Raw genomic sequence first — 12,907 nt, 5'->3', positions numbered from 1 at the left:
TGAGTTATGTATTGCAGTTTTGCCTAAATCCAAGCCTATATAAACTTTTTCAGGTGTGTTTAAGTGTTAGGAACCTTGTTGGTTTATACTTTTGTTTAGCTTGTTAGTCCTCTGGAAAACTCATTTAAATGGTATACCTCAAAGTAATTTTGGATAAGTAAAAGAAAGATTAAGTCAGAGGCAAATTGGTAGGTTTTCATTATAGAAACTGTTATTTTAGTTTGTTTAACTTGTTATTCCTCTGGAAAACTTTTATAAAATGACAGTTTCTATAATGAAAACCTACCAGTTTGCCTCTGACTTAATCTTCCTTTTACATGTCAAAATTTACCTTGAGGTATTCTATTTAAATGAGTTTTCCAGAGGACTAACAAGCTAAAATCTTATGAATAGTAAACTGCTTTACTTTCTTCATGGAAATCTTCCTGTCTTATTAAACAGATTTTAGTACAGTAATCTGATTTTAACTCTTAATGACATGGGTCCTTGCTATGGTACCCTCAGAAACCTCACCAGAGCTTTGTTTCTGTTTACCTTTGTCACCATAATCCTAGTCAGGCTGCATGTTCCTATCTAGTTAGTTTCCTTAATTCTCTCCTTTTTACCTGTCACACTTCTAGCAGCTTTTCTTTTCTTCCACTGAGCTTTGATCTGTCGTAGCTGGTAAATCACAGAAAGAAGTTTGTTATGAATATGGGGATTTGATTACCTGGTTTGTTTATCAAGATTGATCTTTTTCACTTTCCAAGGCTATATGAAACTTTGGACTGAAAGACTTACGTTCAAGTCTTTGGTGGCCAGGCTTCTGCTTGGGGACTTGGTGGTCTCTCTCCACTCCCTACTCCAGCCCCCCAATTTTAGTTTGTGTAAAAAAGGCAAACCATCAGATAGGAAGCACTCATTTTGCTCCATCCACTTACCCTGTGTTATAGGGCAGCAGTTTCCAAACTTAAGCATGCATCAGAATCACGTGGAGGACTTGACCAATTGCTAGACCAGAGTTTCTGATTCCAGGTGTGCCCCAGAAATTTGCATTTTGAATAAATTTGCAGATTATGCTATATAGCTACAATTTGAGAACAGCAACCATAGGGAACATAAACTTCATTAATAATTTATACCTTCCATTTTTATATATTGTAAGTGTAGTTATTATCCAACAGTAATTCACATAAAGTTATAACATTCTTATGTATGGTCTTAAAATATCTTATAATGACAACTTATTCTATTACTATTTTATCTGTGCCAGGACTTCGTTTTATATTGGTCTCTCTCAGGCCTTCTGACTTATTACTGAATAAGTCATCTTTAGCTGCATGTCCAGCAATAACTGTATGAACATAATGAGATATATTATGGTTTTTCACTCACTTTCAGAACTGTTTTAAATTAATATATTATTTTTACTATATTAATATATCATTAATATATTACTATTTACCATTTTAGAGTGAACCTAATACCAAATACTGTGGTGGTGGTCTGCTCTCCAGCTTAATCTCCCCAACATTAAACATCCTTCAGGCTTAGGTCACTAGCTATCTGGTGCTCTAAGTTTCTAGTTGGGTCTTCTGACATATAGCAGTGGATTCCTCTTCACCTGCATCTCCAACAATTACTGTGTGAACATAATCATGCCACTGCTGTTCAAGCTACGTTTCACTCTGGTAATCCAATTTTATTTCCACTATTTGTACAGCTTTGTACTATTCTCTTTGTTCTGGAGGAGATCAGATATACATTAAATTTGTTCCATGATAAATTGAGCAATTAGCTTGATGAATAGTATTTAACGAAACCTATTTAACTAGACTATATTCATAGTATGATTATATGGTGTAGCATGATAAGATGACTTCACCTTCCTACCTGTCTGGTCCTCTTCCATTTTCACATTGGCACATTCTGTGACTTGTTCTCCACCCTGGGGTTCCTGTTCTTGTGACTTTTCTGATTTTTTGTGTCCCAAAATAGCATCCAACTCAGCAAAAAATTTCATACTCCTAGTCATGTGTATGTCTTGAGCCATTTGTACAATCTTGTATTCATGTTTTAAGTTTTTGTACTTTGTTCTGCATTGCTTCCAGTCTCTGTGTATTCCAAATTTCTGAAGCTTGGTAGCAATTTGTTCAAATATCCCTTTATTTCTCACTGTTCCCTCTAGTTGTTCCTGTATACTGTTATCAGAACAGACGTCTAGTAGAGCCCTGACTTCCGGCACTGTCCAGTGCTTTCCTCCTTCATTTGCTACAGTTGAAATACAAGTTGGGTTATTAAGCTGTTCTGTTGGAGTAGAGTTACCTGTATCAGCTGGGGAGGAAAAGAGATAGATAGGGGTACAGATCAGATAAGAAATGATTGGATGCAACATTAGTTAAAAAAAAGGAGTTTTCTCCATAGGAGATGGAATAACAAAATGGTAGCTTAGTTGTTTTAATGGGGAAATGAGGTACAGAACCTGAGTCCTTTTTTGTAACAGTGATCAGTTTTAATAAAATTGTGATTTTTAGATTATCTTTCTTCAGTCATTTCCTTTTCTTTCACCCACTCCTTTATTATGAGGGGGGTATATATCAATATTTAATGAAAGTTGTAATACTTGCAGGGAGCAATATAACATAAGAAAACGGCCCATTGGGCCTCCCCGGTGGCACAGTGGTTGAGCACTGGGCTGCGAAGCTGACCGCAGCCTCTGCAGCGCCTGTTCGATCCCCGGCCACCGCCAAGGGCCCCACACGGTGCGACAGACCTCTCCTGCCATGCGTGCTGCTCCCCTCAGCAGTGTATTTCATCAGTCTGCGTGTTCTGTTCCCCGCTCTGGCTCTGGGGAATTCTCTCACCCTCCTGCGCTTCTGACTGTACCCAGTGCCTATATAACAATAAATAAATTTAAAAAAGAAAAAGAAAATGGCCCATTAAAGACATTTTTTTTTTGTGATAGGACAGATGGATTTCAATTTATCTGCTTACCTTTTTTGATCTAATGGTTTCCATTGACTGCACACCAGAATCTCCTACAGAACACTTATAAACCACTACTCCAGTGCCTCCCTCCTCCCTACCCCAGATTGAGATTCTACTCTGCAGTCAGAGTTGAGAGAGGAGTCTACTCATGAGGAAAGGGCTTAGAAGGGGCATAGTTCGAACAACCTTTGCTTCTAACTCCTTGTGAAAATAAAACATGTCCCAAAGACCTAATGCCATTTTAAGTATATGTTTTTAAAGTAAAAAAATATGTCTGAGATTTTATAAAGCCCGTTCCTAGGCAGAATTTTTCCACTTAGCTATAAATCCTTTAATATAGCATGGTACTTTCATTTAGGTCTCTAGCACAGTTTTATGACTCATTTTATGGTAATTATGGTAATGATGTTATATTTTTCCCTCAGTTTTCATGTGTTTATTAAATGGTAGACCTGTAATTTAAGTCATTAAAAACACTTTGTAGCATTTTCCTGAGGTGTAGGGAGCTGTTTCTATTTTGTGATATATTAAACTAAGAATTTAGAAGCAAAAGTAGGATTTCTGACTTTAATTGGTGAATAAAATGGTCCTTAACCTCATTATGGATTTTATATTACTGTAAAATGTGAAATTCTGTTTTGTCTTAGACCCTCAGAATGCTAAGTGATGTGTTCATTAAATACTAATCACCTATTATGTTATTTTGAACATCAGATTTCTTATTAAAGAACAAAGATTAAAAAGTAGAAGGCAAACATTCTAATTTACAGCTTGTTAAAGAAATCATTTGTTTCAGAAATGATTTTTTTTTAGTATAGTTTGGTGAGACGTAAATTAATCCTAAATGTTTCTGCCATGAAAAACCATTCTCAGATCAGAAACCAATCTTATTTTCCAGTTTCAAATTGGATCAGTTTCATTATTTTTTGGCCCATCAAACTATACCTAGTTCCAAAGGTCTCAAATGAGGCACCAAGAGTAAGGGATTTCTTGAGATGTCTTCCTTGTCTTCTAATGTAACTGACATTTTGCCTGTAAGGAGAACAGAATTTCCTTTAGAAATAAATTCTATTTTTTTAAAGATATATTTCTAAGGAAAACAAATATTAGATAGCATAATTTATGATGTTAGTACCTTGAGGTGAATTTGACTATTCATGAAGGATAGATTTGTAATACATACATTTTGTGACAAAGTAGTATAATATAGCTTAAATACAGAGAAATTTAATTTCTTACATTCCATTGACATGGTTTATTTTGAATTTCTACTAGAAATATTTGCTAACTTTGAGTTTCTAGAGGTAATTGTGGCTAGTTCCCAAATTAAACTACATTTTTTTTAATGAACTGCCTGTATTTATTTGTATTTTAGGTACTTTAACATAGTAGACACTTGATTAATGATACCAGCAATATAAAAGAGAAGACCTGCAATGAATTGATCAGAAAATCTTGTTTTTTGGCATTATAGGTAAAATTATAAGCATTTTTATGTAGCTTATGTAATTACTTGATTGATGTATACTTACCTTTTCAGAAATTAAGTTATACTTAAATGGGCCAAGGAATATTTCATTTAAAAGAACCATGTCAGCCTTGAAAAATGAAGTACTTCATTTTTTTTGGGTTATTTTACACAGGGTTTTCACAAAATGAGGCATAGTACTACTTTTAAAAGTAGTAAATGAGGGTGATATTGAGGAAAAAGTAAAATACATCGTTCAAAGGAACGTAACATAAGAATTTTAAATTCAGTGGCACATGAAGCTGAATCCTAGTTACGAGATTGCAAACTGATAGAAAAGAAATTAAGTACATTTTGATTGCTCTTTGTAATTTTCTGAATTCAATATTTATTTTTCCAATTTTATTGAGTAACAGAAATAGTATTATATTTTACATCAAATGCTAGGTATGATTTTAGTGGCATAAACATTCCTTTAAAATCATAATTCATCGTTATAATTAGAGGCATTTCCATTAAATAGGAAAAGGAATGCTGTTTGTCACCTTGAAGATTATATTAAAGAACCCAATCTTAAAGGAGAACAAAAAAAATAAGAACTACTATCTTCAAATGACATAATTACATGAATTTAAAACTCTCAAAGTAAAAATCACCAAAAATTTTTTAGTAGGTTCCATAACCATTTGAGGCTAACGTGCAGTTAAGAATGGAAATGTGTTGTTTTTTTTTAAGTCTTTTTCCTGGTCCCTTACTTAGGTTTTCTAAATTCCTGCTATGAGTGAGATACATTATGCAAAAATGAAAAATGATGTAAGAATTATGTAAAATAAAATAATTCATAAAAAAAGAGTAGTTAGAGAATTCCAGCTAAGAAATAAGGAGACACAAATAATTAAAAATTAAGGTGACCCCCAAACTCAACATGGAGAATAAGTATTGGAACCTGAATCAGCATTAATTGTAACATGACCTTCAGAGGTTACAGAGTCATTGCATGGAATATAGAACCCATTTCCCTTTGGAGAATAAATTTCATGGTCAAATTAAAAAAAAAAAAAGAATGGAAATGTGGAAAGTGAAAATTTGGGCTACATAAGAATTCTCTTTAGAGAAAGGTGCCAAAGATGCTGACATGTTCAGGAGTTTAATGCCTGAATGGGATTTGTAAAGGCAGTAAAGAAAGATGGGCTTGATATTCCACTGTCTGGTTTAGCACATAATTTCATGTCCATAGAAAAGGGCCTGAAGCTGAAGATAACCTGTAAATGGAAGCTCTTAAATAATTGCTCTTGGGCATTTTATATAAAGAGGTGGGAAACAGACTGGAAACTTGGTGATTAAAGGAATGCGAAATGGCTTCATTAGTCCAAAGTATTCTGAAGGTTGAAGATGTTTATAGTTACCAGAACATGAAGTCTTATACACCGTGTGTATTTGGGTTCTTTGCTCAGGTTACTGAGGCTACCTGTTGCCTAACACGGGATCCCTGGGCTGGTTGATCCCAGCAGTAGAAAAGGCACATTCATTTTCTTCCCTCAGTCTCCCATACACCAGCAAAAATTCTGCTAGTTCCGCCATAGGAAAACCAGAAGATATTGTAAGTGGATCAGCCTTGCAGAAAGGAGGGTTTTCTAAGCCTTAGAACAGAAACTGTTCCATTACATTTAAAACTTGAGTTCTGAGCATCAAATAAAAATAGGCAAAAATTGGAAGGCAGAACAGGTCATGGAAATTTCTAGACCCTGATTGACATGAACAGTTAATTTGTAAAAGTCCATAAATACACAGATGTTCCACATCACTAATAATTAGCAAATGTAAAGTAAATAATTATTGATTGCATACTCCATAATTCAGTAAATTACTTATTCTCTTCCCCCTCCTATTCTACTCCATATTCTCTCATGACACAATTCTATAAAAGGGACATTGTTGTTATGAAGTTCTTTTGGAAAGCAGTATGTTTAGCAATACTTTAGCAATAGTGATCATACCCCCTGTAAGGGCAGGAATGGGCACAGTGCAGGTTCTCTATAACCCGAGCAGATGGGGAGGAGAGAGTCCTGGAGCCCCTCAGTGGCTTTTGCAGGCTTTTATTGGGATTTTACCAGGTACACGGCAGGCAGGGGGGCCATTAAGTCCTCGCTCTTTTCTGGGCTCTCCGGCCTTCTCTCGCATTCTCTCTGCTTCTCTGCTCTCCTGCTTCTCCTGTGGTTCTCCTTCTGGCGTCCCCGTGACCCTGCCCTTATAAGCCCAGTCTCTCAGCACAGGTGTACCCACTTACACATGCCCACACCCTATTCCGGTGCCCGCCATCAGGCATGTATTCAGGACCGCAGGGATCCAACATCAATCCTAATGGCAGGAGGGCAGAAAAGCCTGATGCTTTTTCACTTACCCTACACCCCCCTCTTGACTAATAATTGAACTTCTGATATTTCTAAAGAAATAATGTTAAATATGGGTGAAAGTTATTGATTTCTGCAACATTTGTAGTAAACTATTATATGCACTATTATAGAACCATTTAAAAGTGGCATTAATCCTAAATTTTGATTAATTCTGGGTATAATTTAAAGCCTCTGACTCTGGTGAATTCTCTCACCCTCCCTCGCTTCTGACTGTACCCAGTGCTTGTATGTATAAATAAATAAATAAATCTTTAAAGATTATTTTAATGCAAATAAAATATGCTTGTAGTTTTATAATTTAAAAGATTTAATGAACAACTAGTAACATTGTAGAAGATGTATGGGCAGGGACTGGAAGCAAAGGGAGATAGGAGTTAAGAGGTTATCTTAGTATTACATGAAGTTCTTGATAGTGGTAATGGGAATGGAGCAGAGACAAAATGAAACTTGCAGATTTTTTTTAAAGGACTTACTAACTAGGGTCAAGGATATGTCAAACATTTAAAGCATGTAAGTGATAAAGATGACCGGGTGATTAACTGAACAAGATAATACAATTCAGTATGGTAATGACTGTAAACCTTTCTCAGAATTTGCTATAGTATCAGAAATGTGAAGGGAATGTGTAAGGGGGTAGATTTCTTTACTAAATATCTTACTGAGGTTTAAATGAAAAGTTGAGAGAATCTAGATGAACTCATCTATAATCTGTCATTAACTCCTTTCTAATTTGGTACTTTTATTATAACACCATTTTCTCTTGGGTGTTACATCTAGTCATGGGTCCCTCATTTCTGAGTATACACTTCACTGAAAGCCTGTACCTCATTTTTTTTTTTTTTGCACTGATACAAGAGTTTTGAATTGAGTACTCTGCTCTTAAAAATAGCATCTGTAAGACTTAACTTGAATATTTTTCATTGATTTACTCACTTTACCTAGTGATGCATTGACTTCTGCAAACTGCAGGCAGATTTTATGTAAATAGTGCTGGGTTTTAAACACCCACATTATTTAATCTATTATATCTGTTTTTTGTTTTACATCTTTATTTAAATGGAACTGTTCTTCCAAACAAGTAATAAGGATGTGTTTCAGTTCTTGATATTTTAAATTTAGGAGAATGGGAACATTGATATACAGCAGAAAGTTATGTCTTCCTTAGAGCTGTGGGAAAACAACAATTGAGATGTGTGTGTGTTTGTGTGTATGTGTATACACACAATTACTCATAAATTAAAACCTAAAATTATTTTCTAAACCCAACCCATTTTGCAAAAACAAATCAGATATGCTCAAGGAGCATATGTCACTAGCAGTTAGTGTCATGTTTTTTCCTCCTGTATTTTACAGATTTAAAAACTGATGGTATTTAAATTAACCTCTCTCAAAATTAATTTTTTACCTCCTGCAAAATACCATAGCAGGTCAGTAATTTTTCTCGACCTTGTTATTTCAGGCTATATTTATTGTATGGACTCAGAAGACCCACCTCTTATAGTTTGTTAGGAAAAAACAAAAGAATGGTACTTTTCCTTATTACCTTCAGTGGCCTCTGGGGCTGTACTTTGATTCAGCGTTGCCAGGCACCTGCCATTTGCATCTTCCTCTGTTATTTGTGTAGCAGGTTGATACTGCAGGATCACATCCAAATCATGGAAAAACTTCATAGTTTTAGAGCTGTCTCCAGAATTGTGGGCATATTTAACTGTTCGGTATTCATATTTGAGATTTTTGTACTTTGCCCGGCACTGTTTCCAATCTCTATATACTCCTAGTGCTTGCAGCCTCTTAGCAATGTAAATAAATATTCCTTTATTTCTCAGTGTTCCATAAAGTTGTTTTTGTATATTTTTTTCTGCCCATACACTTAGCAAAGCTTTAACCTCTACTTCAGTCCATTGCTTTCCTGCTGCATGCTCCATGTTGAAAGTGACCTGGAAATGATTCACTATTTCTAGCCAAGGTTCTTTTTCCTAGGAAACCAGAGGCTGGTTGTCAATAAGCTCAGAGGAGCTGAAAGGATCTAGTTTAACTGGTTCAAGCTGCCTGAGGGGAGTAACTTGAGAAACTGCCAAATGAGCAGATTTTGTGATTACAGAAGCTTGGACCTAAATGATTCTTTAACTTTATTCTGATTTCAGCTTTAAAGAAAAAGTACCATTGCGACAAAAAGGAAAGAAAATTATTTGTGTGTGTGTGTGTGTGTATCTTTTCTTACATAATATATTCTGGTTTGCCAGGTCATCGTTGCTTTTAAAAAATTGTTTTGGAACTCGTTGGCAGAGGTTCTTTCTGCCCTAAGGGTTAGGGTTAATTTAATATTTTTTTCATCTGATATGAATCACTTGTCCTCAAGCATATGTTAACTTAAAGAGCACATCATTTCACTAAATAAATCAAAAGTCATGAATTACTTAGTATTACAGGGTGGATAGTGTTAGGCCTGTTTACTTTCAGAGATTTTAAAGCATTGCTAATTTAGTAAAATTTCCATTTTATTTTTTATATTTTTACTTTGCAGATAGATTTAATGTAATTTTTCTTGCAATTAAAATGTGTAAACAGTTATGTAAGTTTGAAAAAGATCCCTTTTACCGAATGAATGTGTTAATTATTGTAACATAGATTTCTACCCTGTAAATATTCTTTAGAACATGAATTTATTATTAAATATTTAGTGTTTATAGTGTTTTTTGAGAACTATTAAAAATTGTCAGCAATTGGAACCATTTATTTTATTATAATGATTTTATTTATTTTTTTATTATAGAAAGAGTACACGTTTATTTTTTATCATTAAGATACAGGAGACAAAGCCTCACCTATAATCTCATGCCCCAGAGATACTATTTATTGGTATTTTTGTTACAGGACAGGGAGAGGTGCACCCCAGACCCCCCCAAAACCTGCCTATTTTAAATGAGTTCTGCCATCCACCGCATCGACACAAAACATGAGACTTTAATGGGAAGGAACTTTAATATAACTAGGAAGCAATACAGGAAAGGCAAAGAATCTCATTTCTAAATCAAGCACCCAAAGTTACCTGTCCCCGCGTGGGTAAAACTCCATCCAAATGGGATTGGCCCAGAGCAAGGCCCCAAAGCCTGCCACAAGTCCAAAGCATCTTCCAGTGGAGACCCACAGAAAAGGGTCAGAAACAATCAGACAAGCCTGGAAGGAAAAGAGCAAAATCAAAATCAAGATAAAAGCTGCCACTGTCACCTCCCCACGGGTCTCACCCACATCTATGTCACCCAGTCCATGACCAAAAGACAAGCGCAGTTTCTTCACGTGTCTTTAGGCTCCATGCGCCTCCTCCAGGTCTCCTTCTGGCTCCATCCTGCTTCCTTCCTTCCTTCCTCAGTCTCCTCTGCAGCTTCTCTTCCTGCTCAGCTCCACCCTCCATTTGGGTGGGGCAGGGAACCTGGAACCTCCCCCTTTCCTGGGGACCACCCTGTTACAGTTTCATGTACATCAGCAGATTTTTTACAGTGATTATAGCTGTAAAGGGCAAGATTTTTAACTTCCATTTCTTTAGTGTCCTTTTCTGTAAAATGGAAATAGTAATCATAGTACCTGTTTTACAGGATTATGAGTGAAAGCCAATGCCTGGCCTTTTCTTAGAACTCACAATATAATCTGCTTTTGTTAATCATCATTGTGAGTAGGCGCGCCGCTTGTGCTAGTTGATTTAATGTGTTGTCAGCCTGAGTTTATGGCTGCTTTTGAGAGAAGTGTGTTTCATAAAGTTCATTACAAAACTTAATGTTAGATTTTACAGTTGATACCTTTTTTATATTCACAGGGGTCAGGAAAGTGCTGGCATTGTAACCAGTGATGGAAATTCAGTGCCAACATTCAAAACTCACAAGGTATTTTGAGCATAGAAAAATGCTGACTTATAAATATACCAATAGTCAGATAATTGTATGTGTGGGTAGTATTCAGCTTGTGGGGGGAAGAGACTTGAACACATAATTTGCATTTAGAACTTATGTTCTTCGAACCAGCTGTTTCTAACTTTATATTCTAGCATTTGTCCTATTAGGATTAATTTTATTCCGGATGATAGTTTGCTAGCTGACTTAAATCATTTCTTTATTTAAATAGTTTGACATACTTTTTAAATTTAATACAAGTAATTTAGTTTATATTTGGTAAATTTTATTACTTAGTACATCTGTTCTTCAATGTTTCAATGAAAAATATCTTCTAAAACAAGTGCTTCAATATTGTTAATGTATTAAATGTTGCTGAATTATTCACTTTATAATGGTTAATTTTATTTTATGAATCTTCCTTAATCTCAGTGATTCACAATTCTTACAGTTAGGTTAGACTCTCCCCTCACTTTCCCCCCTTTCTACTTATGGAGATTAGAAATTCTGAAGCACAGAGATACTATGTAAACTATGTGGTCTAATTTGGGATTGTCTGAACAGGGACTTTTAATTTAGGAGTGTTTTGTTGGCATTACAAGTCTTATTTTTTCCTGAGATGAGCTTTTATTTTTGACTTTGTAAGGGGATGGGTCTTGTAAATCACGTCTTTACTGAAGACAATTTGAAGAAATTGTATGTTTCAAATCTTGGAATTGGACACACAAGGTACGCTACTACAGGAAACTGTGAATTAGAGAATTGTCAGCCCTTTGTTGTTGAAACACTTCATGGGAAAATAGCTGTGGCACATAATGGCGAGTTGGTAAATGCTGCTCGACTAAGGAAAAAGGTAAGTGTTTTTAATACTTTATTTGTGATTAAGATAAATTAATGAAAAGAAGTTACCCTTAATACCAGTTTAGGATCTTGGTAAAGAATATTTTTTTAATTGTTGCCACCTTCTATCTAAATTCAAAGAACAACTTTATCCAGTTACCTGAATTACTTACAGTTGCAGATTGAAAGATACCATGTCAGATTTGGTGGGGGCAGAGGGGAGTGTCTTGAGTTTGTATTTTATATGCTCCTGAAGTGATTGTAATGCATTCCTTTAGAGATTTGGAAAAAATGATTTCCAGTTGCTATTAGCACAGAGAAATGAAAGTCTGTGGATTTTTTTTTTTTAAGGTTTATTTATTTATGCATACAAGAACTGGGGTACAAGCCAGAGGTGTGGGGTGGGGGTGAGAGGCTTCACCAGAGACAGAGTGGGGAACAGAACAGGCAGACTGACTGAAATACACTGCTGAGGGGAGTGGCGGGCGAGACAGGAGAGGTCTGCTGCGCCATGTGGGTAGTTCCCTGGCTGGCCGGGGATTGAACTCGTGCTGCAGAGGCTGCGGATTGCTTCATAGTGCGGTGCTTAACCCCTTGCGCCACCAGGGAGGCCCAAAGTCTGTAGATTCTTGCTGTCCTTTTACCTTTGTCTGTGTTCAGAGCATAAGAAAATAGAATATAAACTTGAAGATGACAAATAAATTTAAAAAGTGATTTAGAAATAATTACAGGAAATTGACCCTGGGAAAGGGGCAAAGAGTTTACTATATTTACTATGTTCCTTTTTGTTCATATCATGTTATTCGGAGCATTCCGTGTTAATTTATATCTATGCCTTCAACCATTATTTCATCTTTCTTTAAGATAAAGAAAAGTTACTTGGTGTCTTTATATTCCTGATAGCTTCTTATTTTTCCATTCTTGCTGTTCATTAATTGAAACCAACTTTTTTCAGTTCATTAAATTCTAGTAATCTTGATTGGCTAACTTTAGAAATAAAAAACCAGGTGGTATTTCATGATAAAATGGTTATACGCACATATACACACACCGTTATGTCCCTGGCATTCTATAATCAGGCATTTTGCCATAGGATAAGTAGTTAGAAAAATTTAATAATGGGGAACTGGTGGGTGGGAAATATCTGGAATCACTCATTGTCCTTCTATGTTTGATTAAGTCATATAATCCCAAAAGTATAAATAGGAAATCAAAATTACTAAGATACCACTTGGAGATAACCACTAAGAATTCAATTCCAGGGCCTCCCCTGGTGGCGCAGCGGTTGAGCGCTGGGCTGTGAGGCTGCCCACAGCCTCTGCAGCACCGGTTTG

The 12,907-nt window shown here is 35.7% G+C and overlaps 1 protein-coding gene across 1 annotated transcript in view; it reads left to right on the top strand.

Annotated features, from left to right (window-relative positions):
- Positions 1–12,907, top strand: part of PPAT (phosphoribosyl pyrophosphate amidotransferase) — a 34,632-nt gene that overhangs the window by 11,311 nt on the left and 10,414 nt on the right. Inside the window, exons 2-3 of the mRNA XM_037530572.2 lie at positions 10,661–10,727; positions 11,380–11,586. Of these exons, the coding sequence (XP_037386469.1) occupies positions 10,661–10,727; positions 11,380–11,586 (274 nt within the window). The remainder of the gene's footprint in view (positions 1–10,660; positions 10,728–11,379; positions 11,587–12,907) is intronic.

Source organism: Talpa occidentalis, unplaced genomic scaffold (assembly GCF_014898055.3).
Source record: "Talpa occidentalis isolate TD23 unplaced genomic scaffold, MPIMG_talOcc4v2.1 talOcc4.6, whole genome shotgun sequence".
Taxonomy (NCBI): Eukaryota; Metazoa; Chordata; class Mammalia; order Eulipotyphla; family Talpidae; genus Talpa; species Talpa occidentalis.
Note: the sequence above shows the minus strand (reverse complement) of the source record. Positions and strands in the feature narration are given on the sequence as shown.